This window comes from Hydra viridissima, unplaced genomic scaffold (genome assembly GCF_058129835.1).
Source record: "Hydra viridissima isolate aposymbiotic clone 2 unplaced genomic scaffold, HvirCarnegie_v1 scaffold_29, whole genome shotgun sequence".
Classification (NCBI taxonomy): domain Eukaryota; kingdom Metazoa; phylum Cnidaria; class Hydrozoa; order Anthoathecata; family Hydridae; genus Hydra; species Hydra viridissima.
The window spans coordinates 1-23,862 of record NW_028324324.1 but is presented as its reverse complement, the minus strand read 5'-3'; the positions used below and the strand labels follow the sequence as shown (position 1 = coordinate 23,862).

The 23,862-nt window shown below is 37.7% G+C and overlaps 3 protein-coding genes, 9 non-coding genes and 2 pseudogenes across 12 annotated transcripts; 8 read left to right on the top strand and 6 right to left on the bottom strand.

The window, feature by feature from the left end:
• Positions 1-2,568: 2,568 nt before the first annotated feature.
• Positions 2,569-2,760, top strand: LOC149876135 (U2 spliceosomal RNA). The gene has a single exon (XR_016448913.1). It is a non-coding gene; the product is annotated as a U2 spliceosomal RNA (small nuclear RNA).
• Positions 2,761-2,870: 110 nt separating this feature from the next.
• Positions 2,871-3,034, top strand: LOC149876134 (U1 spliceosomal RNA). Its single transcript, XR_016448888.1, has one exon. It is a non-coding gene; the product is annotated as a U1 spliceosomal RNA (small nuclear RNA).
• Positions 3,035-4,468: 1,434 nt separating this feature from the next.
• Positions 4,469-4,587, bottom strand: LOC149876133 (5S ribosomal RNA). The gene has a single exon (XR_016448887.1). It is a non-coding gene; the product is annotated as a 5S ribosomal RNA (ribosomal RNA).
• A 108-nt stretch (positions 4,588-4,695) lies between these two features.
• On the bottom strand, positions 4,696-5,085 carry LOC149876132 (histone H2A, orphon). Its single transcript, XM_090075659.1, has one exon. The coding sequence runs from the start codon at positions 5,083-5,085 to the stop codon at positions 4,696-4,698; it is 390 nt and encodes a 129-aa protein (XP_089931785.1).
• A 5,369-nt stretch (positions 5,086-10,454) lies between these two features.
• On the top strand, positions 10,455-10,646 carry LOC149876131 (U2 spliceosomal RNA). Its single transcript, XR_016448912.1, has one exon. It is a non-coding gene; the product is annotated as a U2 spliceosomal RNA (small nuclear RNA).
• Positions 10,647-10,756: 110 nt separating this feature from the next.
• Positions 10,757-10,920, top strand: LOC149876130 (U1 spliceosomal RNA). Its single transcript, XR_016448878.1, has one exon. It is a non-coding gene; the product is annotated as a U1 spliceosomal RNA (small nuclear RNA).
• Positions 10,921-12,354: 1,434 nt separating this feature from the next.
• Positions 12,355-12,473, bottom strand: LOC149876129 (5S ribosomal RNA). The gene has a single exon (XR_016448886.1). It is a non-coding gene; the product is annotated as a 5S ribosomal RNA (ribosomal RNA).
• A 108-nt stretch (positions 12,474-12,581) lies between these two features.
• Positions 12,582-13,675, bottom strand: LOC149876128 (histone H2A, orphon). The gene is made up of 2 exons (XM_090075658.1): positions 13,546-13,675; positions 12,582-12,979 (listed from the first exon to the last, which is right to left on the bottom strand). The coding sequence occupies exon 2, from the start codon at positions 12,969-12,971 to the stop codon at positions 12,582-12,584; it is 390 nt and encodes a 129-aa protein (XP_089931784.1). The 5' UTR covers positions 12,972-12,979; positions 13,546-13,675.
• LOC149876127 (late histone H2B.L4 pseudogene) lies at positions 13,277-13,681 on the top strand (annotated as a pseudogene).
• Positions 13,682-18,341: 4,660 nt separating this feature from the next.
• LOC149876126 (U2 spliceosomal RNA) lies at positions 18,342-18,533 on the top strand. Its single transcript, XR_016448911.1, has one exon. It is a non-coding gene; the product is annotated as a U2 spliceosomal RNA (small nuclear RNA).
• Positions 18,534-18,643: 110 nt separating this feature from the next.
• Positions 18,644-18,807, top strand: LOC149876125 (U1 spliceosomal RNA). The gene has a single exon (XR_016448854.1). It is a non-coding gene; the product is annotated as a U1 spliceosomal RNA (small nuclear RNA).
• A 1,434-nt stretch (positions 18,808-20,241) lies between these two features.
• Positions 20,242-20,360, bottom strand: LOC149876124 (5S ribosomal RNA). Its single transcript, XR_016448885.1, has one exon. It is a non-coding gene; the product is annotated as a 5S ribosomal RNA (ribosomal RNA).
• Positions 20,361-20,468: 108 nt separating this feature from the next.
• Positions 20,469-21,562, bottom strand: LOC149876123 (histone H2A, orphon). The gene is made up of 2 exons (XM_090075671.1): positions 21,433-21,562; positions 20,469-20,866 (listed from the first exon to the last, which is right to left on the bottom strand). Exon 2 carries the CDS (start codon positions 20,856-20,858, stop codon positions 20,469-20,471), a length of 390 nt encoding a protein of 129 aa, XP_089931797.1. The 5' UTR covers positions 20,859-20,866; positions 21,433-21,562.
• Positions 21,164-21,568, top strand: LOC149876122 (late histone H2B.L4 pseudogene; annotated as a pseudogene).
• The last annotated feature ends 2,294 nt before the right edge of the window (positions 21,569-23,862 follow it).

Here is a 23,862-nt window from a genome sequence, read left to right as displayed (position 1 = left end):
TATTGGGTTCATATCTGGACTGCAAGCCGGCCACTCCAAAACTTGAATAGTAGCATTTTGTAAGTATTCAGTAACAACATGCGCCGTATGTGTCTAGCATTATCTTACATAAGAAGGAATCCATCTCCCATGAACGATGCAAGAGGTACCAAAAAAGGTTTTAAAATGTCAGCTTATGTATCGTTGAGAAGTCAGAACAGACGTGTTGCTCAAATGACAGTTATCATTGAGCAACACATCTGTTCATACTAACTTTATACATACTTTTCTTTTAAAAGTGAGGTTTAGTTACAGCAAAACGTGCTGCTTATGAAAAGCTGCTACAATTTGGAAACTAAAACGGAATAAAGCCTACAAATGACGTCACAATAAACATTATTATCGACTTTGTATTGATAAATCCGGGAAATACGTAATATTTTTCAAAAATAAGTCGGAATTTATAAGTGGTGCGTTAATTTTGCGGTAAAGTGCATATCATTGAGTTTAACAACGGTGCAGTGGTTACGCGCAGTCCTACTGAAATTTTTGGTGTTGGCGTAGCGTCAAGAGCAGAAAAGGTGCTTTTAGCTTGTTTCGAAAAAAAAAAAGAAAATAAAAAAAAGGGAAACTAAACAAATTAAATCCTGTTTTATCTTCTCATACAGTAGCTGATGCCAAAACCAAGACAAGTGACAAGTTTAGAGGAGTTCACACAGTTTTTTTAACGATTTTTCAAGAATGCTTTAAGGTAATAAAAAGTACTGTGCTATTTTATTTTCAATCTTTTCACCTTATTTTGGTGTTTGTGTTTTAAAATTTGAAGCAGTTTAACCCCTATTGTTGTGCCCACTTTACTTTTTCAAGTCTTCAAATACTTAAGAATAGTTTCTGATGAAAAAATCCTTTCAAAAATAAATTTTCATTTTTAGAAGCATCAACTTTATGAAGGAGTAGTCACAAAAGACTTTCATGAGTGCAGTTACAGAGTTTGTTCTGAGTTCCTGGATTATCCAGAATGCAAGTTGCAATACTCTTTAGAGCATCCCACTCAATGAATAAGAAGTGGGAAATTCTTCTTGATTTTATTGGTGAGTGAAACAGAAATAGGATCTTTCTAAGACTTTTACCTATTTCTTTAGTTTGTTCATAGCTTTGTTTCATTTACAGTTATACTGACACAACCCCAATAAAGTAATGCTTAATTAGGTATGCTTTTCACTGGACAATCTATAGCTTCTTTGGAATGATCCCTTTAATTCGATTAAAGATATGCGATAAAATTTTAAAAAAATTACATACTCATTACATTTTGAACTGAACCTTTTGTTTGGCTTTCTCACATTATGTTTTATAGAGTTACTGCTAAAGTTAACTCAGCCTCAGGTAGCAAGTCTGATTATTGAAAATAAGTTATTGAAAGAGAATTTTGAGTGTTGTCCTGGGGCAAGGTTAAGGGTTAAGTTAGGTTAGCAGAGCATATAATATTGAAGCAGTTAAAGTTTCAAGAAAAAGGTAAGTCATGTTTCTTCGATAGTTTACCAGAACCATTTTTTAAAAGTGATAGTTTGAAAAAGTTGACCTTTAGCCAACAAGTAAACATCCTTTTAACTGACTTGGGAATTATATTTTTAAGTTTATTCTCCATCAATCCTGAGCTTCTAATTTGTACGCAAATACATTTGCAGGCTTAATTTAGGTTAGGTAATATGTTAAAAAATGTAATATTTAAAAAAAATACTTTGCTTATTGTTCCAGGTCTCATTAACTTTTACCACGCTCTGCGAGTTTGTGATTGGAAAAATGCAGATACAGTGTGCAAGGTATGTATGCTTTACCTTTGCTAACCTAATGCTGTGTCGGTTTAGTGTCATAAATTTTTTCATTTTCCATTTGTCATTTGATATTTTGTCAGTGGATGTTTTAGGTCACTTTTTAAAATTGTTTTACCTTTTTGTCAGTAAACATTTAAAGTGTTCATTTCTTGCAATAACTAAAGTATCTGAAAAATATTTTCTTGCTACTCAGTTTAAATTCTTAACTTAATTTGCACCATCCCAATTTTTAAACTTTCAAGCTTGTTTTTTTAGACTTTGTGAGGAATTACTACTTGGGAAAGGATCGAGGCTAATGACAAGCAAGTCCTCCTAAACTCTGCTGTTTCTTGGCGACCCTGGTGATGAATTAAAGTACTGTCATTACAACAGTTGAAAAGAACATTTAAATACAGAGGTTCTCAAAATGCTTTTTGACAGAGAAATCTGTCGGACGCTCATATACAGAGTTGATTTTCAGTTGTTCAACTTGGCCTTTGATCACATCTGCTGCCCAGCGTTAAATTTAAAAGCCTTTAAACGTTTTTTATGTTTTGGTTAATTGGGTTATTTTTGAAAGAAGCTTGTTATTTTTGAAAGAAGCTGGGTTATTTTTGAAAAAAAGCCCAAATGTTTTAGAGTGAAATTGATGCAGTACAAGAAAGCCATGTTTTCATCGTTGAAACTTAAAGTTACCCATCGACTTGATCATTCAAATGTCCACAAGTTTTTTCGTTGAGAGGGAGGGAGCCGGGACAAAGTCGTTGCAAAAAGTATCGCTTCTCGGCCTAATGGCTAAGATCAAGTGTAGTATCTGTTCTTATCAGTTTAATATCTGGTACGCCGGCATAGTCCGGCTCATATATTAATCTGATTTTTGGCATTTGGTCAAGGGATCGTAGGTTTACCTCGCCCTGACCGCGGGTTGCCTCGGCGTTGCACTACTGCTGAGCGCGGCCCATACTATAGAGAAGGAAAAAAAAAAAGCAAACAAACGGGACGATGCGGTGTGCAATCGAAAACCCACAATTGAGAAGATTGGGGCACGTCCGAGGCTGCCCACACAACGGGAAAAGCATACTTACCTGACGGGGAAGTAAACCTGATCAACATGGGGCTTCTTCCAGGGTGAGGCTCTTGCATTGCACTTCGCCTGGGCTGACCCCTGCGATTACCGCTAACGTCGGTAACTCGACCGTACAATTTCTGGTAGTGGGGGCCTGCGTTCGCGCTCGCCCCCTCCTCTAACGACTTAAAAAAAAAACCTCTCCTCTCACCCCTAAGAGTCTACTGCATATTTTGAGAGGCGCATACAAAGTCTGCTATAAGTGCAAATAAATTTTATTTATTTCAAAAGTTGTTGTTTTTTTTTTTTTTGTTTTTTTTTTTTTTTGTACAAAATCAATAAAAATCTAAGAATCGCAAAGAGGCAACCAAATAAGCATAGGAGCGACGAGAATCGTTTCAACGTGACAACCAGCAAGCGTGATCGACCGGTTACAATCCCGGAAATCACTCGACGGCGGAACAAAATGTGACAGTCACAACAGTGAAAACGAGTCGCTGTAATAAAAAACAATGACGATAATAATAGTTAAAATAACAAACAGTAGCAATAAGAAAATCGATATCAATAGTGACAACGAAAATAATGACAACGATGAAGATAACAATAACGACAATAACAAAAATTAACGATAGCATCGATAAACTAACGATAATAGTAATACTGACAATAGCAACGACCACAAAAAAATAAGCATTAGCAATAACGATCTAACAGTAACAATAGTAACAACAACAGCAGCAGCAACAGTAACAACAATTGTCAACCATTTATGCATATCGCATATTGGATTCTGGTGCGGTGAAATGCATTCTTTTACTACCGTTCATTATTTTCATGAAAACAGCTCTGATTCCTACGTGTTGATCTTAGAAAGAAACGACAACGACCGAAACATTTTGGCAAGTTGACACGTCAATACGCAACGTTGCCAGAGATACGTAACGACGATTGACGAATCTTACAAATTTTTGCTCTTCAAAGCTAGTTTTGCAGTCTTTTCGTCATTTCGACAAAACTAGGGAACATTGACATCGTGCAACTTTAGACTTGCGAGGGTTTCTTTCATGGCCGCCGAGAGGACGGGGAAGATTCCCGGGTATCCCCGTGTATCTACAAACGATATTTTAAAAATCATTTTTTTAAAAGATTTAAATAGTTTTGACTTTTAAAAGATTTCATTAACTTTCGTTTTTAATTTTTAATGACTAGAGCACACTTCTATTGGTCCTGGGTATGTAATTGATCACAACGAGGGCCCCTTAAGAAAACTTCCCCTGGGCCCTCGTTGACTATGGTGGCTATAGTCCCTTTAACCGTTGCCCTTGTTGTTCAGCATCAAAACTAGCTTTCTGGCTTTTGTGCGAGGAAAAAGAGCGCCATTTTCTTTCCCTCAGAGATGCGGAGACGGAAGAAGCGCCCTCACACACCTTTCGACCAGTCGCTCCCCTTTCAATCGACACCACCCAGGCAGGGCCGTGTTTATGCATATTCTTTTGCAGGGGATGAGTTCTGTGTATCTTAGAGTCAACTGAAAAAGCAGATTTTGTAAAGAAAAGGGAGTCCCCTTTGGCGACTTTTTTTTTTTTTTTTCGTAAACGGTTGCAAAAGCCTACGGCACCAGGAGTTCCCAGGCGGTCACCCATCCAAGTACTACCCTGGCCCGACGATGCTTAACTTCCGTGATCGGACGAGAACGGGTGTATTCACCGTGGTATGGTCGTAGGCAATAGTGTACGGCTTTAATTTAAAATTTAAAGTTTCTAACGCCTTAACAATAATTTTTAACGGATGTGTGGCTATGAAAATAGCCTTTTGTGTTGTTTATACCGCCGTTTACTGGGCTGCTGGCTTTGGAACCTTCTCGTTCTTTTTGGGAAGCAACACAGCTTGAATGTTTGGCAACACACCGCCGCTCGCAATTGTAACACCTGACAACAACTTGTTTAACTCTTCGTCGTTGCGAACAGCTAGCTGTAAGTGACGAGGAATGATCCTGGCTTTTTTGTTATCGCGTGCAGCATTACCAGCTAACTCTAAGATTTCGGCGGAGAGGTATTCCAAAACTGCAGCTAAGTAGACCGGTGCGCCTGAACCGATGCGATTGGCGTAATGCCCTTTGCGCAAAAATCGGTGAACGCGACCAACAGGAAACTGAAGACCCGCTCTAAAAGATCGAGTTTTTGCCTTGGCCTTAGCTTTTCCTCCTTTTCCACGTCCTGACATTTTATTTTCTAACACAAGCAGAGACAGACAGACGGACCAGAGATCTCGTGCGCCTTTTTTTTATTTTAAACAGCAAAAAGTTTGCTATTCTTATCAAAATAGAGTGGTCTCAAAGTCAACCTTTTTTTAACCAATAGTAAAAAAGAAATAAACGATGCTCAAACAACTTAATCTTTTAAGAACCAATAGAAGTGCATATGACGCAAGAGTTTTCAAGTTGGAGGCTACAACTTTATCTTAAATTAAATCCAGTTGCAATGCAATGAAAACAAACGAAAAGAATTTTTACTGTTAGGCCCGTCGAAATGTCAGACGCACAAAAAACCGGAGGAAAACAAGCGCCAAAGGTGGCGAAAAAAGGCGAGAAGCGCGCCGGTAAGAAAGGTGGTAAAATCGCTGGAACTGGTGACAAGAAGCGCAAGAGAAAGAGACGAGAGTCTTATGCCATTTACATTTACAACTTCCTGAAGCAAGTTCACCCTGATGTCGGTGTTTCTTCTAAAGCAATGAGCATCATGAATTCTTTCGTGAACGACATTTTCGAAAGAATTGCTTCTGAAGCTTCGCGGCTCGCCCTTCAAAATAAGAAATCTACGATCTCTTCGCGTGAAATTCAAACCGCCGTGCGCCTTTTACTTCCCGGTGAACTTGCTAAACACGCAGTCGAAGGCACCAAGGCTGTTACCAAGTACACCAGCAGTAAGTAGATCAAAATCCGCTCAAACGGCTATTTTTATAGCCACGCATCTTTTAAAAACATTAGACGCATTAACGAAATAGGTTCAAATGAAAATATCTGTTGCAATCGCTATATTTAATTGTGCAAACAATGCCAAGTGCAGAATAGCTAAACTAGCTGCTAAAATAAAACACTTAAACTGCTGCATCCGTCCTAGGCTATGAACAACTTAAAACCTTTTTTTTTCTTCTTCAAAATTGCTCTCAAACTCCCCTTTTCTAGAATATACATCGACCTAAAAAGCACGGAGCAGTTACCGGTGAGGTTACTGTGACTTTCAAACTCAATTAGTGTAATTGTTACTACCTGACAAAGTCCTAAATGCCGCGCAACGTTTTAAAGAAATGTGTACCTATGAAAATAGCCGTTTGATGAAGGATTGAGCAGTACAGGTTATTTCTTGTCCACTTTTGCGGTGGCACTCTTTGCAGCGACTTTCTTCTTAGGTGCTGTTTCAGCTTTCTTTACCGCGGGTTTTTTAGCAACCGGTAGCTTGGCGCTCCTTTTTAACTGGAGCGCATGAAATAGCACCAGCGCGACTAATCTTAGTGAGAGCAGTTCTACTTTTGAAAGTGTATGAGCAACGCTGGCTTCTAAAAATCCATTAGTCGATTGTCGCTATACCTATGCTGCCACGCAAACTCAATAGTGGTGGGGATCACAAACACGCAAGATAGTACGACTGCAAGAATATTTAATGCGTTGGCAAAGTGTTCAAAGTATTCAAATGTTGTCAGCAAAATTGTTACATCAACGGGTAAAGAAAACTGACGTTCTGTAAAGCTATCAAAATGTATCAAGGTGTAGAAAAAGTCTAATTAAAACAGTTAATAGTACCGCTGTCATTTTGTAGATGATTTTTTATGGATTATGTTAGTTATGGAAAAATAATTGGTGCATGAAAGGGTCAATGGGATAGTTACGAAACTACAAATGTTGTTAATGTTTGTAAGAAAATAAGACCGAGGAAGTAGACACAGTGTAATATCGTCAGTACAAATCATAATCTGATCACAATCGGAAAAAAAAAGAAGAAGAAGAATACAGTTTTGTTTGTAAATTTTTTTTTAATGACTCATAAAAAGGCTTGGGTACTAGTGATAACCCACAAGCTCTAAAATATCTAAAAAGATGCACTGTCTTCCGACCAGAGTTTCGGCACGGAAAAAACACATACTACAATTTAGTCACTGTGTATTAAGGTATGCATCAAATACTTGCCAATCGCATTTCGTTCATTTCGGGGTTTCGGGAAGGGGAATGATAAAAAAAAAAAAGAAAGAATTCGCAACTGAGCGTCCGCGGTGCACCCATCTTACTAGGCTGCGCGAGTAAGCAGAAACCGTTACTATGCTCTTAGCTAAACCAATGATATTTATACTAACTAGATGTAAAACTTCAAATAAATTTCGTAAGAAATTGTGAAGCAAGTTTTTTAAGTTTTTAAAGCCGGTAGCCTCTTTATTTAAACTGACAATAATTCGTTTGTTTTAATCGATGTTTTTATGATTCTGGCTGGCAAAAAAAAACTTGCTTGGCAAAAAAATATGCTTCACTGCGAAAGCGCGAGTTAAATATCTAGTTAATATACACTTAACCGCAAAATTAACGCACCACATACATTTCGATTTATTTTAATTGTGGTCATATATTTTGACAAACGTGTTAAGAATAGAACACATGAACACAGTTATTTCGATGATAATAATAAAAGCGACTTTGAGGATGGTGAGAAAAGAAAAGAAAAGAAAGAAAAACAAACTAAAACTAGAAATATGGTAAGTAATAAAATTAAGGTAAGTAACAAAATAAACTAAGATGATTATTGTTGTTATGCACACTAATACAGCTTAAAATGTAACATTTTTGACTTATCAATATCTAGTGTTGCCACATCTTGATGTTGTTGCAGCCAGACAGCACCGTGGATTTCTTTTAATTAGAGGTGTAATCGTTTCTTGAAGGATATCTTCACATACGCGGATAAGACTTTGTCGCAACTCGTCTAGGTGGTGGATGTTGACTTCTAACACAGCGTGCCATTATGCCCCAAAGATGCTCTATTGGGTTCATATCTGGACTGCAAGCCGGCCACTCCAAAACTTGAATAGTAGCATTTTGTAAGTATTCAGTAACAACATGCGCCGTATGTGGTCTAGCATTATCTTACATAAGAAGGAATCCATCTCCCATGAACGATGCAAGAGGTACCAAAAAAGGTTTTAAAATGTCAGCTTATGTATCGTTGAGAAGTCAGAACAGACGTGTTGCTCAAATGACAGTTATCATTGAGCAACACATCTGTTCATACTAACTTTATACATACTTTTCTTTTAAAAGTGAGGTTTAGTTACAGCAAAACGTGCTGCTTATGAAAAGCTGCTACAATTTGGAAACTAAAACGGAATAAAGCCTACAAATGACGTCACAATAAACATTATTATCGACTTTGTATTTGATAAATCCGGGAAATACGTAATATTTTTCAAAATAAGTCGGAATTTATAAGTGGTGCGTTAATTTTGCGGTAAAGTGCATATCATTGAGTTTAACAACGGTGCAGTGGTTACGCGCAGTCCTACTGAAATTTTTGGTGTTGGCGTAGCGTCAAGAGCAGAAAAGGTGCTTTTAGCTTGTTTCGAAAAAAAAAAAGAAAATAAAAAAAAGGGAAACTAAACAAATTAAATCCTGTTTTATCTTCTCATACAGTAGCTGATGCCAAAACCAAGACAAGTGACAAGTTTAGAGGAGTTCACACAGTTTTTTTAACGATTTTTCAAGAATGCTTTAAGGTAATAAAAAGTACTGTGCTATTTTATTTTCAATCTTTTCACCTTATTTTGGTGTTTGTGTTTTAAAATTTGAAGCAGTTTAACCCCTATTGTTGTGCCCACTTTACTTTTTCAAGTCTTCAAATACTTAAGAATAGTTTCTGATGAAAAAATCCTTTCAAAAATAAATTTTCATTTTTAGAAGCATCAACTTTATGAAGGAGTAGTCACAAAAGACTTTCATGAGTGCAGTTACAGAGTTTGTTCTGAGTTCCTGGATTATCCAGAATGCAAGTTGCAATACTCTTTAGAGCATCCCACTCAATGAATAAGAAGTGGGAAATTCTTCTTGATTTTATTGGTGAGTGAAACAGAAATAGGATCTTTCTAAGACTTTTACCTATTTCTTTAGTTTGTTCATAGCTTTGTTTCATTTACAGTTATACTGACACAACCCCAATAAAGTAATGCTTAATTAGGTATGCTTTTCACTGGACAATCTATAGCTTCTTTGGAATGATCCCTTTAATTCGATTAAAGATATGCGATAAAATTTTAAAAAAATTACATACTCATTACATTTTGAACTGAACCTTTTGTTTGGCTTTCTCACATTATGTTTTATAGAGTTACTGCTAAAGTTAACTCAGCCTCAGGTAGCAAGTCTGATTATTGAAAATAAGTTATTGAAAGAGAATTTTGAGTGTTGTCCTGGGGCAAGGTTAAGGGTTAAGTTAGGTTAGCAGAGCATATAATATTGAAGCAGTTAAAGTTTCAAGAAAAAGGTAAGTCATGTTTCTTCGATAGTTTACCAGAACCATTTTTTAAAAGTGATAGTTTGAAAAAGTTGACCTTTAGCCAACAAGTAAACATCCTTTTAACTGACTTGGGAATTATATTTTTAAGTTTATTCTCCATCAATCCTGAGCTTCTAATTTGTACGCAAATACATTTGCAGGCTTAATTTAGGTTAGGTAATATGTTAAAAAATGTAATATTTAAAAAAAATACTTTGCTTATTGTTCCAGGTCTCATTAACTTTTACCACGCTCTGCGAGTTTGTGATTGGAAAAATGCAGATACAGTGTGCAAGGTATGTATGCTTTACCTTTGCTAACCTAATGCTGTGTCGGTTTAGTGTCATAAATTTTTTCATTTTCCATTTGTCATTTGATATTTTGTCAGTGGATGTTTTAGGTCACTTTTTAAAATTGTTTTACCTTTTTGTCAGTAAACATTTAAAGTGTTCATTTCTTGCAATAACTAAAGTATCTGAAAAATATTTTCTTGCTACTCAGTTTAAATTCTTAACTTAATTTGCACCATCCCAATTTTTAAACTTTCAAGCTTGTTTTTTTAGACTTTGTGAGGAATTACTACTTGGGAAAGGATCGAGGCTAATGACAAGCAAGTCCTCCTAAACTCTGCTGTTTCTTGGCGACCCTGGTGATGAATTAAAGTACTGTCATTACAACAGTTGAAAAGAACATTTAAATACAGAGGTTCTCAAAATGCTTTTTGACAGAGAAATCTGTCGGACGCTCATATACAGAGTTGATTTTCAGTTGTTCAACTTGGCCTTTGATCACATCTGCTGCCCAGCGTTAAATTTAAAAGCCTTTAAACGTTTTTTATGTTTTGGTTAATTGGGTTATTTTTGAAAGAAGCTTGTTATTTTTGAAAGAAGCTGGGTTATTTTTGAAAAAAAGCCCAAATGTTTTAGAGTGAAATTGATGCAGTACAAGAAAGCCATGTTTTCATCGTTGAAACTTAAAGTTACCCATCGACTTGATCATTCAAATGTCCACAAGTTTTTTCGTTGAGAGGGAGGGAGCCGGGACAAAGTCGTTGCAAAAAGTATCGCTTCTCGGCCTAATGGCTAAGATCAAGTGTAGTATCTGTTCTTATCAGTTTAATATCTGGTACGCCGGCATAGTCCGGCTCATATATTAATCTGATTTTTGGCATTTGGTCAAGGGATCGTAGGTTTACCTCGCCCTGACCGCGGGTTGCCTCGGCGTTGCACTACTGCTGAGCGCGGCCCATACTATAGAGAAGGAAAAAAAAAAAGCAAACAAACGGGACGATGCGGTGTGCAATCGAAAACCCACAATTGAGAAGATTGGGGCACGTCCGAGGCTGCCCACACAACGGGAAAAGCATACTTACCTGACGGGGAAGTAAACCTGATCAACATGGGGCTTCTTCCAGGGTGAGGCTCTTGCATTGCACTTCGCCTGGGCTGACCCCTGCGATTACCGCTAACGTCGGTAACTCGACCGTACAATTTCTGGTAGTGGGGGCCTGCGTTCGCGCTCGCCCCCTCCTCTAACGACTTAAAAAAAAAACCTCTCCTCTCACCCCTAAGAGTCTACTGCATATTTTGAGAGGCGCATACAAAGTCTGCTATAAGTGCAAATAAATTTTATTTATTTCAAAAGTTGTTGTTTTTTTTTTTTTTGTTTTTTTTTTTTTTTGTACAAAATCAATAAAAATCTAAGAATCGCAAAGAGGCAACCAAATAAGCATAGGAGCGACGAGAATCGTTTCAACGTGACAACCAGCAAGCGTGATCGACCGGTTACAATCCCGGAAATCACTCGACGGCGGAACAAAATGTGACAGTCACAACAGTGAAAACGAGTCGCTGTAATAAAAAACAATGACGATAATAATAGTTAAAATAACAAACAGTAGCAATAAGAAAATCGATATCAATAGTGACAACGAAAATAATGACAACGATGAAGATAACAATAACGACAATAACAAAAATTAACGATAGCATCGATAAACTAACGATAATAGTAATACTGACAATAGCAACGACCACAAAAAAATAAGCATTAGCAATAACGATCTAACAGTAACAATAGTAACAACAACAGCAGCAGCAACAGTAACAACAATTGTCAACCATTTATGCATATCGCATATTGGATTCTGGTGCGGTGAAATGCATTCTTTTACTACCGTTCATTATTTTCATGAAAACAGCTCTGATTCCTACGTGTTGATCTTAGAAAGAAACGACAACGACCGAAACATTTTGGCAAGTTGACACGTCAATACGCAACGTTGCCAGAGATACGTAACGACGATTGACGAATCTTACAAATTTTTGCTCTTCAAAGCTAGTTTTGCAGTCTTTTCGTCATTTCGACAAAACTAGGGAACATTGACATCGTGCAACTTTAGACTTGCGAGGGTTTCTTTCATGGCCGCCGAGAGGACGGGGAAGATTCCCGGGTATCCCCGTGTATCTACAAACGATATTTTAAAAATCATTTTTTTAAAAGATTTAAATAGTTTTGACTTTTAAAAGATTTCATTAACTTTCGTTTTTAATTTTTAATGACTAGAGCACACTTCTATTGGTCCTGGGTATGTAATTGATCACAACGAGGGCCCCTTAAGAAAACTTCCCCTGGGCCCTCGTTGACTATGGTGGCTATAGTCCCTTTAACCGTTGCCCTTGTTGTTCAGCATCAAAACTAGCTTTCTGGCTTTTGTGCGAGGAAAAAGAGCGCCATTTTCTTTCCCTCAGAGATGCGGAGACGGAAGAAGCGCCCTCACACACCTTTCGACCAGTCGCTCCCCTTTCAATCGACACCACCCAGGCAGGGCCGTGTTTATGCATATTCTTTTGCAGGGGATGAGTTCTGTGTATCTTAGAGTCAACTGAAAAAGCAGATTTTGTAAAGAAAAGGGAGTCCCCTTTGGCGACTTTTTTTTTTTTTTTTCGTAAACGGTTGCAAAAGCCTACGGCACCAGGAGTTCCCAGGCGGTCACCCATCCAAGTACTACCCTGGCCCGACGATGCTTAACTTCCGTGATCGGACGAGAACGGGTGTATTCACCGTGGTATGGTCGTAGGCAATAGTGTACGGCTTTAATTTAAAATTTAAAGTTTCTAACGCCTTAACAATAATTTTTAACGGATGTGTGGCTATGAAAATAGCCTTTTGTGTTGTTTATACCGCCGTTTACTGGGCTGCTGGCTTTGGAACCTTCTCGTTCTTTTTGGGAAGCAACACAGCTTGAATGTTTGGCAACACACCGCCGCTCGCAATTGTAACACCTGACAACAACTTGTTTAACTCTTCGTCGTTGCGAACAGCTAGCTGTAAGTGACGAGGAATGATCCTGGCTTTTTTGTTATCGCGTGCAGCATTACCAGCTAACTCTAAGATTTCGGCGGAGAGGTATTCCAAAACTGCAGCTAAGTAGACCGGTGCGCCTGAACCGATGCGATTGGCGTAATGCCCTTTGCGCAAAAATCGGTGAACGCGACCAACAGGAAACTGAAGACCCGCTCTAAAAGATCGAGTTTTTGCCTTGGCCTTAGCTTTTCCTCCTTTTCCACGTCCTGACATTTTATTTTCTAACACAAGCAGAGACAGACAGACGGACCAGAGATCTCGTGCGCCTTTTTTTTATTTTAAACAGCAAAAAGTTTGCTATTCTTATCAAAATAGAGTGGTCTCAAAGTCAACCTTTTTTTAACCAATAGTAAAAAAGAAATAAACGATGCTCAAACAACTTAATCTTTTAAGAACCAATAGAAGTGCATATGACGCAAGAGTTTTCAAGTTGGAGGCTACAACTTTATCTTAAATTAAATCCAGTTGCAATGCAATGAAAACAAACGAAAAGAATTTTTACTGTTAGGCCCGTCGAAATGTCAGACGCACAAAAAACCGGAGGAAAACAAGCGCCAAAGGTGGCGAAAAAAGGCGAGAAGCGCGCCGGTAAGAAAGGTGGTAAAATCGCTGGAACTGGTGACAAGAAGCGCAAGAGAAAGAGACGAGAGTCTTATGCCATTTACATTTACAACGTCCTGAAGCAAGTTCACCCTGATGTCGGTGTTTCTTCTAAAGCAATGAGCATCATGAATTCTTTCGTGAACGACATTTTCGAAAGAATTGCTTCTGAAGCTTCGCGGCTCGCCCTTCAAAATAAGAAATCTACGATCTCTTCGCGTGAAATTCAAACCGCCGTGCGCCTTTTACTTCCCGGTGAACTTGCTAAACACGCAGTGAGCGAAGGCACCAAGGCTGTTACCAAGTACACCAGCAGTAAGTAGATCAAAATCCGCTCAAACGGCTATTTTTATAGCCACGCATCTTTTAAAAACATTAGACGCATTAACGAAATAGGTTCAAATGAAAATATCTGTTGCAATCGCTATATTTAATTGTGCAAACAATGCCAAGTGCAGAATAGCTAAACTAGCTGCTAAAATAAAACACTTAAACTGCTGCATCCGTCCTAGGCTATGAACAACTTAAAACCTTTTTTTTTCTTCTTCAAAATTGCTCTCAAACTCCCCTTTTCTAGAATATACATCGACCTAAAAAGCACGGAGCAGTTACCGGTGAGGTTACTGTGACTTTCAAACTCAATTAGTGTAATTGTTACTACCTGACAAAGTCCTAAATGCCGCGCAACGTTTTAAAGAAATGTGTACCTATGAAAATAGCCGTTTGATGAAGGATTGAGCAGTACAGGTTATTTCTTGTCCACTTTTGCGGTGGCACTCTTTGCAGCGACTTTCTTCTTAGGTGCTGTTTCAGCTTTCTTTACCGCGGGTTTTTTAGCAACCGGTAGCTTGGCGCTCCTTTTTAACTGGAGCGCATGAAATAGCACCAGCGCGACTAATCTTAGTGAGAGCAGTTCTACTTTTGAAAGTGTATGAGCAACGCTGGCTTCTAAAAATCCATTAGTCGATTGTCGCTATACCTATGCTGCCACGCAAACTCAATAGTGGTGGGGATCACAAACACGCAAGATAGTACGACTGCAAGAATATTTAATGCGTTGGCAAAGTGTTCAAAGTATTCAAATGTTGTCAGCAAAATTGTTACATCAACGGGTAAAGAAAACTGACGTTCTGTAAAGCTATCAAAATGTATCAAGGTGTAGAAAAAGTCTAATTAAAACAGTTAATAGTACCGCTGTCATTTTGTAGATGATTTTTTATGGATTATGTTAGTTATGGAAAAATAATTGGTGCATGAAAGGGTCAATGGGATAGTTACGAAACTACAAATGTTGTTAATGTTTGTAAGAAAATAAGACCGAGGAAGTAGACACAGTGTAATATCGTCAGTACAAATCATAATCTGATCACAATCGGAAAAAAAAAAGAAGAAGAATACAGTTTTGTTTGTAAATTTTTTTTTAATGACTCATAAAAAGGCTTGGGTACTAGTGATAACCCACAAGCTCTAAAATATCTAAAAAGATGCACTGTCTTCCGACCAGAGTTTCGGCACGGAAAAAACACATACTACAATTTAGTCACTGTGTATTAAGGTATGCATCAAATACTTGCCAATCGCATTTCGTTCATTTCGGGGTTTCGGGAAGGGGAATGATAAAAAAAAAAAAGAAAGAATTCGCAACTGAGCGTCCGCGGTGCACCCATCTTACTAGGCTGCGCGAGTAAGCAGAAACCGTTACTATGCTCTTAGCTAAACCAATGATATTTATACTAACTAGATGTAAAACTTCAAATAAATTTCGTAAGAAATTGTGAAGCAAGTTTTTTAAGTTTTTAAAGCCGGTAGCCTCTTTATTTAAACTGACAATAATTCGTTTGTTTTAATCGATGTTTTTATGATTCTGGCTGGCAAAAAAAAACTTGCTTGGCAAAAAAATATGCTTCACTGCGAAAGCGCGAGTTAAATATCTAGTTAATATACACTTAACCGCAAAATTAACGCACCACATACATTTCGATTTATTTTAATTGTGGTCATATATTTTGACAAACGTGTTAAGAATAGAACACATGAACACAGTTATTTCGATGATAATAATAAAAGCGACTTTGAGGATGGTGAGAAAAGAAAAGAAAAGAAAGAAAAACAAACTAAAACTAGAAATATGGTAAGTAATAAAATTAAGGTAAGTAACAAAATAAACTAAGATGATTATTGTTGTTATGCACACTAATACAGCTTAAAATGTAACATTTTTGACTTATCAATATCTAGTGTTGCCACATCTTGATGTTGTTGCAGCCAGACAGCACCGTGGATTTCTTTTAATTAGAGGTGTAATCGTTTCTTGAAGGATATCTTCACATACGCGGATAAGACTTTGTCGCAACTCGTCTAGGTGGTGGATGTTGACTTCTAACACAGCGTGCCATTATGCCCCAAAGATGCTCTATTGGGTTCATATCTGGACTGCAAGCCGGCCACTCCAAAACTTGAATAGTAGCATTTTGTAAGTATTCAGTAACAACATGCGCCGTATGTGGTCTAGCATTATCTTACATAAGAAGGAATCCATCTCCCATGAACGATGCAAGAGGTACCAAAAAAGGTTTTAAAATGTCAGCTTATGTATCGTTGAGAAGTCAGAACAGACGTGTTGCTCAAATGACAGTTATCATTGAGCAACACATCTGTTCATACTAACTTTATACATACTTTTCTTTTAAAAGTGAGGTTTAGTTACAGCAAAACGTGCTGCTTATGAAAAGCTGCTACAATTTGGAAACTAAAACGGAATAAAGCCTACAAATGACGTCACAATAAACATTATTATCGACTTTGTATTTGATAAATCCGGGAAATACGTAATATTTTTCAAAATAAGTCGGAATTTATAAGTGGTGCGTTAATTTTGCGGTAAAGTGCATATCATTGAGTTTAACAACGGTGCAGTGGTTACGCGCAGTCCTACTGAAATTTTTGGTGTTGGCGTAGCGTCAAGAGCAGAAAAGGTGCTTTTAGCTTGTTTCGAAAAAAAAAAAGAAAATAAAAAAAAGGGAAACTAAACAAATTAAATCCTGTTTTATCTTCTCATACAGTAGCTGATGCCAAAACCAAGACAAGTGACAAGTTTAGAGGAGTTCACACAGTTTTTTTAACGATTTTTCAAGAATGCTTTAAGGTAATAAAAAGTACTGTGCTATTTTATTTTCAATCTTTTCACCTTATTTTGGTGTTTGTGTTTTAAAATTTGAAGCAGTTTAACCCCTATTGTTGTGCCCACTTTACTTTTTCAAGTCTTCAAATACTTAAGAATAGTTTCTGATGAAAAAATCCTTTCAAAAATAAATTTTCATTTTTAGAAGCATCAACTTTATGAAGGAGTAGTCACAAAAGACTTTCATGAGTGCAGTTACAGAGTTTGTTCTGAGTTCCTGGATTATCCAGAATGCAAGTTGCAATACTCTTTAGAGCATCCCACTCAATGAATAAGAAGTGGGAAATTCTTCTTGATTTTATTGGTGAGTGAAACAGAAATAGGATCTTTCTAAGACTTTTACCTATTTCTTTAGTTTGTTCATAGCTTTGTTTCATTTACAGTTATACTGACACAACCCCAATAAAGTAATGCTTAATTAGGTATGCTTTTCACTGGACAATCTATAGCTTCTTTGGAATGATCCCTTTAATTCGATTAAAGATATGCGATAAAATTTTAAAAAAATTACATACTCATTACATTTTGAACTGAACCTTTTGTTTGGCTTTCTCACATTATGTTTTATAGAGTTACTGCTAAAGTTAACTCAGCCTCAGGTAGCAAGTCTGATTATTGAAAATAAGTTATTGAAAGAGAATTTTGAGTGTTGTCCTGGGGCAAGGTTAAGGGTTAAGTTAGGTTAGCAGAGCATATAATATTGAAGCAGTTAAAGTTTCAAGAAAAAGGTAAGTCATGTTTCTTCGATAGTTTACCAGAACCATTTTTTAAAAGTGATAGTTTGAAAAAGTTGACCTTTAGCCAACAAGTAAACATCCTTTTAACTGACTTGGGAATTATATTTTTAAGTTTATTCTCCATCAATCCTGAGCTTCTAATTTGTACGCAAATACATTTGCAGGCTTAATTTAGGTTAGGTAATATGTTAAAAAATGTAATATTTAAAAAAAATACTTTGCTTATTGTTCCAGGTCTCATTAACTTTTACCACGCTCTGCGAGTTTGTGATTGGAAAAATGCAGATACAGTGTGCAAGGTATGTATGCTTTACCTTTGCTAACCTAATGCTGTGTCGGTTTAGTGTCATAAATTTTTTCATTTTCCATTTGTCATTTGATATTTTGTCAGTGGATGTTTTAGGTCACTTTTTAAAATTGTTTTACCTTTTTGTCAGTAAACATTTAAAGTGTTCATTTCTTGCAATAACTAAAGTATCTGAAAAATATTTTCTTGCTACTCAGTTTAAATTCTTAACTTAATTTGCACCATCCCAATTTTTAAACTTTCAAGCTTGTTTTTTTAGACTTTGTGAGGAATTACTACTTGGGAAAGGATCGAGGCTAATGACAAGCAAGTCCTCCTAAACTCTGCTGTTTCTTGGCGACCCTGGTGATGAATTAAAGTACTGTCATTACAACAGTTGAAAAGAACATTTAAATACAGAGGTTCTCAAAATGCTTTTTGACAGAGAAATCTGTCGGACGCTCATATACAGAGTTGATTTTCAGTTGTTCAACTTGGCCTTTGATCACATCTGCTGCCCAGCGTTAAATTTAAAAGCCTTTAAACGTTTTTTATGTTTTGGTTAATTGGGTTATTTTTGAAAGAAGCTTGTTATTTTTGAAAGAAGCTGGGTTATTTTTGAAAAAAAGCCCAAATGTTTTAGAGTGAAATTGATGCAGTACAAGAAAGCCATGTTTTCATCGTTGAAACTTAAAGTTACCCATCGACTTGATCATTCAAATGTCCACAAGTTTTTTCGTTGAGAGGGAGGGAGCCGGGACAAAGTCGTTGCAAAAAGTATCGCTTCTCGGCCTAATGGCTAAGATCAAGTGTAGTATCTGTTCTTATCAGTTTAATATCTGGTACGCCGGCATAGTCCGGCTCATATATTAATCTGATTTTTGGCATTTGGTCAAGGGATCGTAGGTTTACCTCGCCCTGACCGCGGGTTGCCTCGGCGTTGCACTACTGCTGAGCGCGGCCCATACTATAGAGAAGGAAAAAAAAAAAGCAAACAAACGGGACGATGCGGTGTGCAATCGAAAACCCACAATTGAGAAGATTGGGGCACGTCCGAGGCTGCCCACACAACGGGAAAAGCATACTTACCTGACGGGGAAGTAAACCTGATCAACATGGGGCTTCTTCCAGGGTGAGGCTCTTGCATTGCACTTCGCCTGGGCTGACCCCTGCGATTACCGCTAACGTCGGTAACTCGACCGTACAATTTCTGGTAGTGGGGGCCTGCGTTCGCGCTCGCCCCCTCCTCTAACGACTTAAAAAAAAAACCTCTCCTCTCACCCCTAAGAGTCTACTGCATATTTTGAGAGGCGCATACAAAGTCTGCTATAAGTGCAAATAAATTTTATTTATTTCAAAAGTTGTTGTTTTTTTTTTTTTTGTTTTTTTTTTTTTTTGTACAAAATCAATAAAAATCTAAGAATCGCAAAGAGGCAACCAAATAAGCATAGGAGCGACGAGAATCGTTTCAACGTGACAACCAGCAAGCGTGATCGACCGGTTACAATCCCGGAAATCACTCGACGGCGGAACAAAATGTGACAGTCACAACAGTGAAAACGAGTCGCTGTAATAAAAAACAATGACGATAATAATAGTTAAAATAACAAACAGTAGCAATAAGAAAATCGATATCAATAGTGACAACGAAAATAATGACAACGATGAAGATAACAATAACGACAATAACAAAAATTAACGATAGCATCGATAAACTAACGATAATAGTAATACTGACAATAGCAACGACCACAAAAAAATAAGCATTAGCAATAACGATCTAACAGTAACAATAGTAACAACAACAGCAGCAGCAACAGTAACAACAATTGTCAACCATTTATGCATATCGCATATTGGATTCTGGTGCGGTGAAATGCATTCTTTTACTACCGTTCATTATTTTCATGAAAACAGCTCTGATTCCTACGTGTTGATCTTAGAAAGAAACGACAACGACCGAAACATTTTGGCAAGTTGACACGTCAATACGCAACGTTGCCAGAGATACGTAACGACGATTGACGAATCTTACAAATTTTTGCTCTTCAAAGCTAGTTTTGCAGTCTTTTCGTCATTTCGACAAAACTAGGGAACATTGACATCGTGCAACTTTAGACTTGCGAGGGTTTCTTTCATGGCCGCCGAGAGGACGGGGAAGATTCCCGGGTATCCCCGTGTATCTACAAACGATATTTTAAAAATCATTTTTTTAAAAGATTTAAATAGTTTTGACTTTTAAAAGATTTCATTAACTTTCGTTTTTAATTTTTAATGACTAGAGCACACTTCTATTGGTCCTGGGTATGTAATTGATCACAACGAGGGCCCCTTAAGAAAACTTCCCCTGGGCCCTCGTTGACTATGGTGGCTATAGTCCCTTTAACCGTTGCCCTTGTTGTTCAGCATCAAAACTAGCTTTCTGGCTTTTGTGCGAGGAAAAAGAGCGCCATTTTCTTTCCCTCAGAGATGCGGAGACGGAAGAAGCGCCCTCACACACCTTTCGACCAGTCGCTCCCCTTTCAATCGACACCACCCAGGCAGGGCCGTGTTTATGCATATTCTTTTGCAGGGGATGAGTTCTGTGTATCTTAGAGTCAACTGAAAAAGCAGATTTTGTAAAGAAAAGGGAGTCCCCTTTGGCGACTTTTTTTTTTTTTTTTCGTAAACGGTTGCAAAAGCCTACGGCACCAGGAGTTCCCAGGCGGTCACCCATCCAAGTACTACCCTGGCCCGACGATGCTTAACTTCCGTGATCGGACGAGAACGGGTGTATTCACCGTGGTATGGTCGTAGGCAATAGTGTACGGCTTTAATTTAAAATTTAAAGTTTCTAACGCCTTAACAATAATTTTTAACGGATGTGTGGCTATGAAAATAGCCTTTTGTGTTGTTTATACCGCCGTTTACTGGGCTGCTGGCTTTGGAACCTTCTCGTTCTTTTTGGGAAGCAACACAGCTTGAATGTTTGGCAACACACCGCCGCTCGCAATTGTAACACCTGACAACAACTTGTTTAACTCTTCGTCGTTGCGAACAGCTAGCTGTAAGTGACGAGGAATGATCCTGGCTTTTTTGTTATCGCGTGCAGCATTACCAGCTAACTCTAAGATTTCGGCGGAGAGGTATTCCAAAACTGCAGCTAAGTAGACCGGTGCGCCTGAACCGATGCGATTGGCGTAATGCCCTTTGCGCAAAAATCGGTGAACGCGACCAACAGGAAACTGAAGACCCGCTCTAAAAGATCGAGTTTTTGCCTTGGCCTTAGCTTTTCCTCCTTTTCCACGTCCTGACATTTTATTTTCTAACACAAGCAGAGACAGACAGACGGACCAGAGATCTCGTGCGCCTTTTTTTTATTTTAAACAGCAAAAAGTTTGCTATTCTTATCAAAATAGAGTGGTCTCAAAGTCAACCTTTTTTTAACCAATAGTAAAAAAGAAATAAACGATGCTCAAACAACTTAATCTTTTAAGAACCAATAGAAGTGCATATGACGCAAGAGTTTTCAAGTTGGAGGCTACAACTTTATCTTAAATTAAATCCAGTTGCAATGCAATGAAAACAAACGAAAAGAATTTTTACTGTTAGGCCCGTCGAAATGTCAGACGCACAAAAAACCGGAGGAAAACAAGCGCCAAAGGTGGCGAAAAAAGGCGAGAAGCGCGCCGGTAAGAAAGGTGGTAAAATCGCTGGAACTGGTGACAAGAAGCGCAAGAGAAAGAGACGAGAGTCTTATGCCATTTACATTTACAACGTCCTGAAGCAAGTTCACCCTGATGTCGGTGTTTCTTCTAAAGCAATGAGCATCATGAATTCTTTCGTGAACGACATTTTCGAAAGAATTGCTTCTGAAGCTTCGCGGCTCGCCCTTCAAAATAAGAAATCTACGATCTCTTCGCGTGAAATTCAAACCGCCGTGCGCCTTTTACTTCCCGGTGAACTTGCTAAACACGCAGTGAGCGAAGGCACCAAGGCTGTTACCAAGTACACCAGCAGTAAGTAGATCAAAATCCGCTCAAACGGCTATTTTTATAGCCACGCATCTTTTAAAAACATTAGACGCATTAACGAAATAGGTTCAAATGAAAATATCTGTTGCAATCGCTATATTTAATTGTGCAAACAATGCCAAGTGCAGAATAGCTAAACTAGCTGCTAAAATAAAACACTTAAACTGCTGCATCCGTCCTAGGCTATGAACAACTTAAAACCTTTTTTTTTCTTCTTCAAAATTGCTCTCAAACTCCCCTTTTCTAGAATATACATCGACCTAAAAAGCACGGAGCAGTTACCGGTGAGGTTACTGTGACTTTCAAACTCAATTAGTGTAATTGTTACTACCTGACAAAGTCCTAAATGCCGCGCAACGTTTTAAAGAAATGTGTACCTATGAAAATAGCCGTTTGATGAAGGATTGAGCAGTACAGGTTATTTCTTGTCCACTTTTGCGGTGGCACTCTTTGCAGCGACTTTCTTCTTAGGTGCTGTTTCAGCTTTCTTTACCGCGGGTTTTTTAGCAACCGGTAGCTTGGCGCTCCTTTTTAACTGGAGCGCATGAAATAGCACCAGCGCGACTAATCTTAGTGAGAGCAGTTCTACTTTTGAAAGTGTATGAGCAACGCTGGCTTCTAAAAATCCATTAGTCGATTGTCGCTATACCTATGCTGCCACGCAAACTCAATAGTGGTGGGGATCACAAACACGCAAGATAGTACGACTGCAAGAATATTTAATGCGTTGGCAAAGTGTTCAAAGTATTCAAATGTTGTCAGCAAAATTGTTACATCAACGGGTAAAGAAAACTGACGTTCTGTAAAGCTATCAAAATGTATCAAGGTGTAGAAAAAGTCTAATTAAAACAGTTAATAGTACCGCTGTCATTTTGTAGATGATTTTTTATGGATTATGTTAGTTATGGAAAAATAATTGGTGCATGAAAGGGTCAATGGGATAGTTACGAAACTACAAATGTTGTTAATGTTTGTAAGAAAATAAGACCGAGGAAGTAGACACAGTGTAATATCGTCAGTACAAATCATAATCTGATCACAATCGGAAAAAAAAAAGAAGAAGAATACAGTTTTGTTTGTAAATTTTTTTTTAATGACTCATAAAAAGGCTTGGGTACTAGTGATAACCCACAAGCTCTAAAATATCTAAAAAGATGCACTGTCTTCCGACCAGAGTTTCGGCACGGAAAAAACACATACTACAATTTAGTCACTGTGTATTAAGGTATGCATCAAATACTTGCCAATCGCATTTCGTTCATTTCGGGGTTTCGGGAAGGGGAATGATAAAAAAAAAAAAGAAAGAATTCGCAACTGAGCGTCCGCGGTGCACCCATCTTACTAGGCTGCGCGAGTAAGCAGAAACCGTTACTATGCTCTTAGCTAAACCAATGATATTTATACTAACTAGATGTAAAACTTCAAATAAATTTCGTAAGAAATTGTGAAGCAAGTTTTTTAAGTTTTTAAAGCCGGTAGCCTCTTTATTTAAACTGACAATAATTCGTTTGTTTTAATCGATGTTTTTATGATTCTGGCTGGCAAAAAAAAACTTGCTTGGCAAAAAAATATGCTTCACTGCGAAAGCGCGAGTTAAATATCTAGTTAATATACACTTAACCGCAAAATTAACGCACCACATACATTTCGATTTATTTTAATTGTGGTCATATATTTTGACAAACGTGTTAAGAATAGAACACATGAACACAGTTATTTCGATGATAATAATAAAAGCGACTTTGAGGATGGTGAGAAAAGAAAAGAAAAGAAAGAAAAACAAACTAAAACTAGAAATATGGTAAGTAATAAAATTAAGGTAAGTAACAAAATAAACTAAGATGATTATTGTTGTTATGCACACTAATACAGCTTAAAATGTAACATTTTTGACTTATCAATATCTAGTGTTGCCACATCTTGATGTTGTTGCAGCCAGACAGCACCGTGGATTTCTTTTAATTAGAGGTGTAATCGTTTCTTGAAGGATATCTTCACATACGCGGATAAGACTTTGTCGCAACTCGTCTAGGTGGTGGATGTTGACTTCTAACACAGCGTGCCATTATGCCCCAAAGATGCTCTATTGGGTTCATATCTGGACTGCAAGCCGGCCACTCCAAAACTTGAATAGTAGCATTTTGTAAGTATTCAGTAACAACATGCGCCGTATGTGGTCTAGCATTATCTTACATAAGAAGGAATCCATCTCCCATGAACGATGCAAGAGGTACCAAAAAAGGTTTTAAAATGTCAGCTTATGTATCGTTGAGAAGTCAGAACAGAC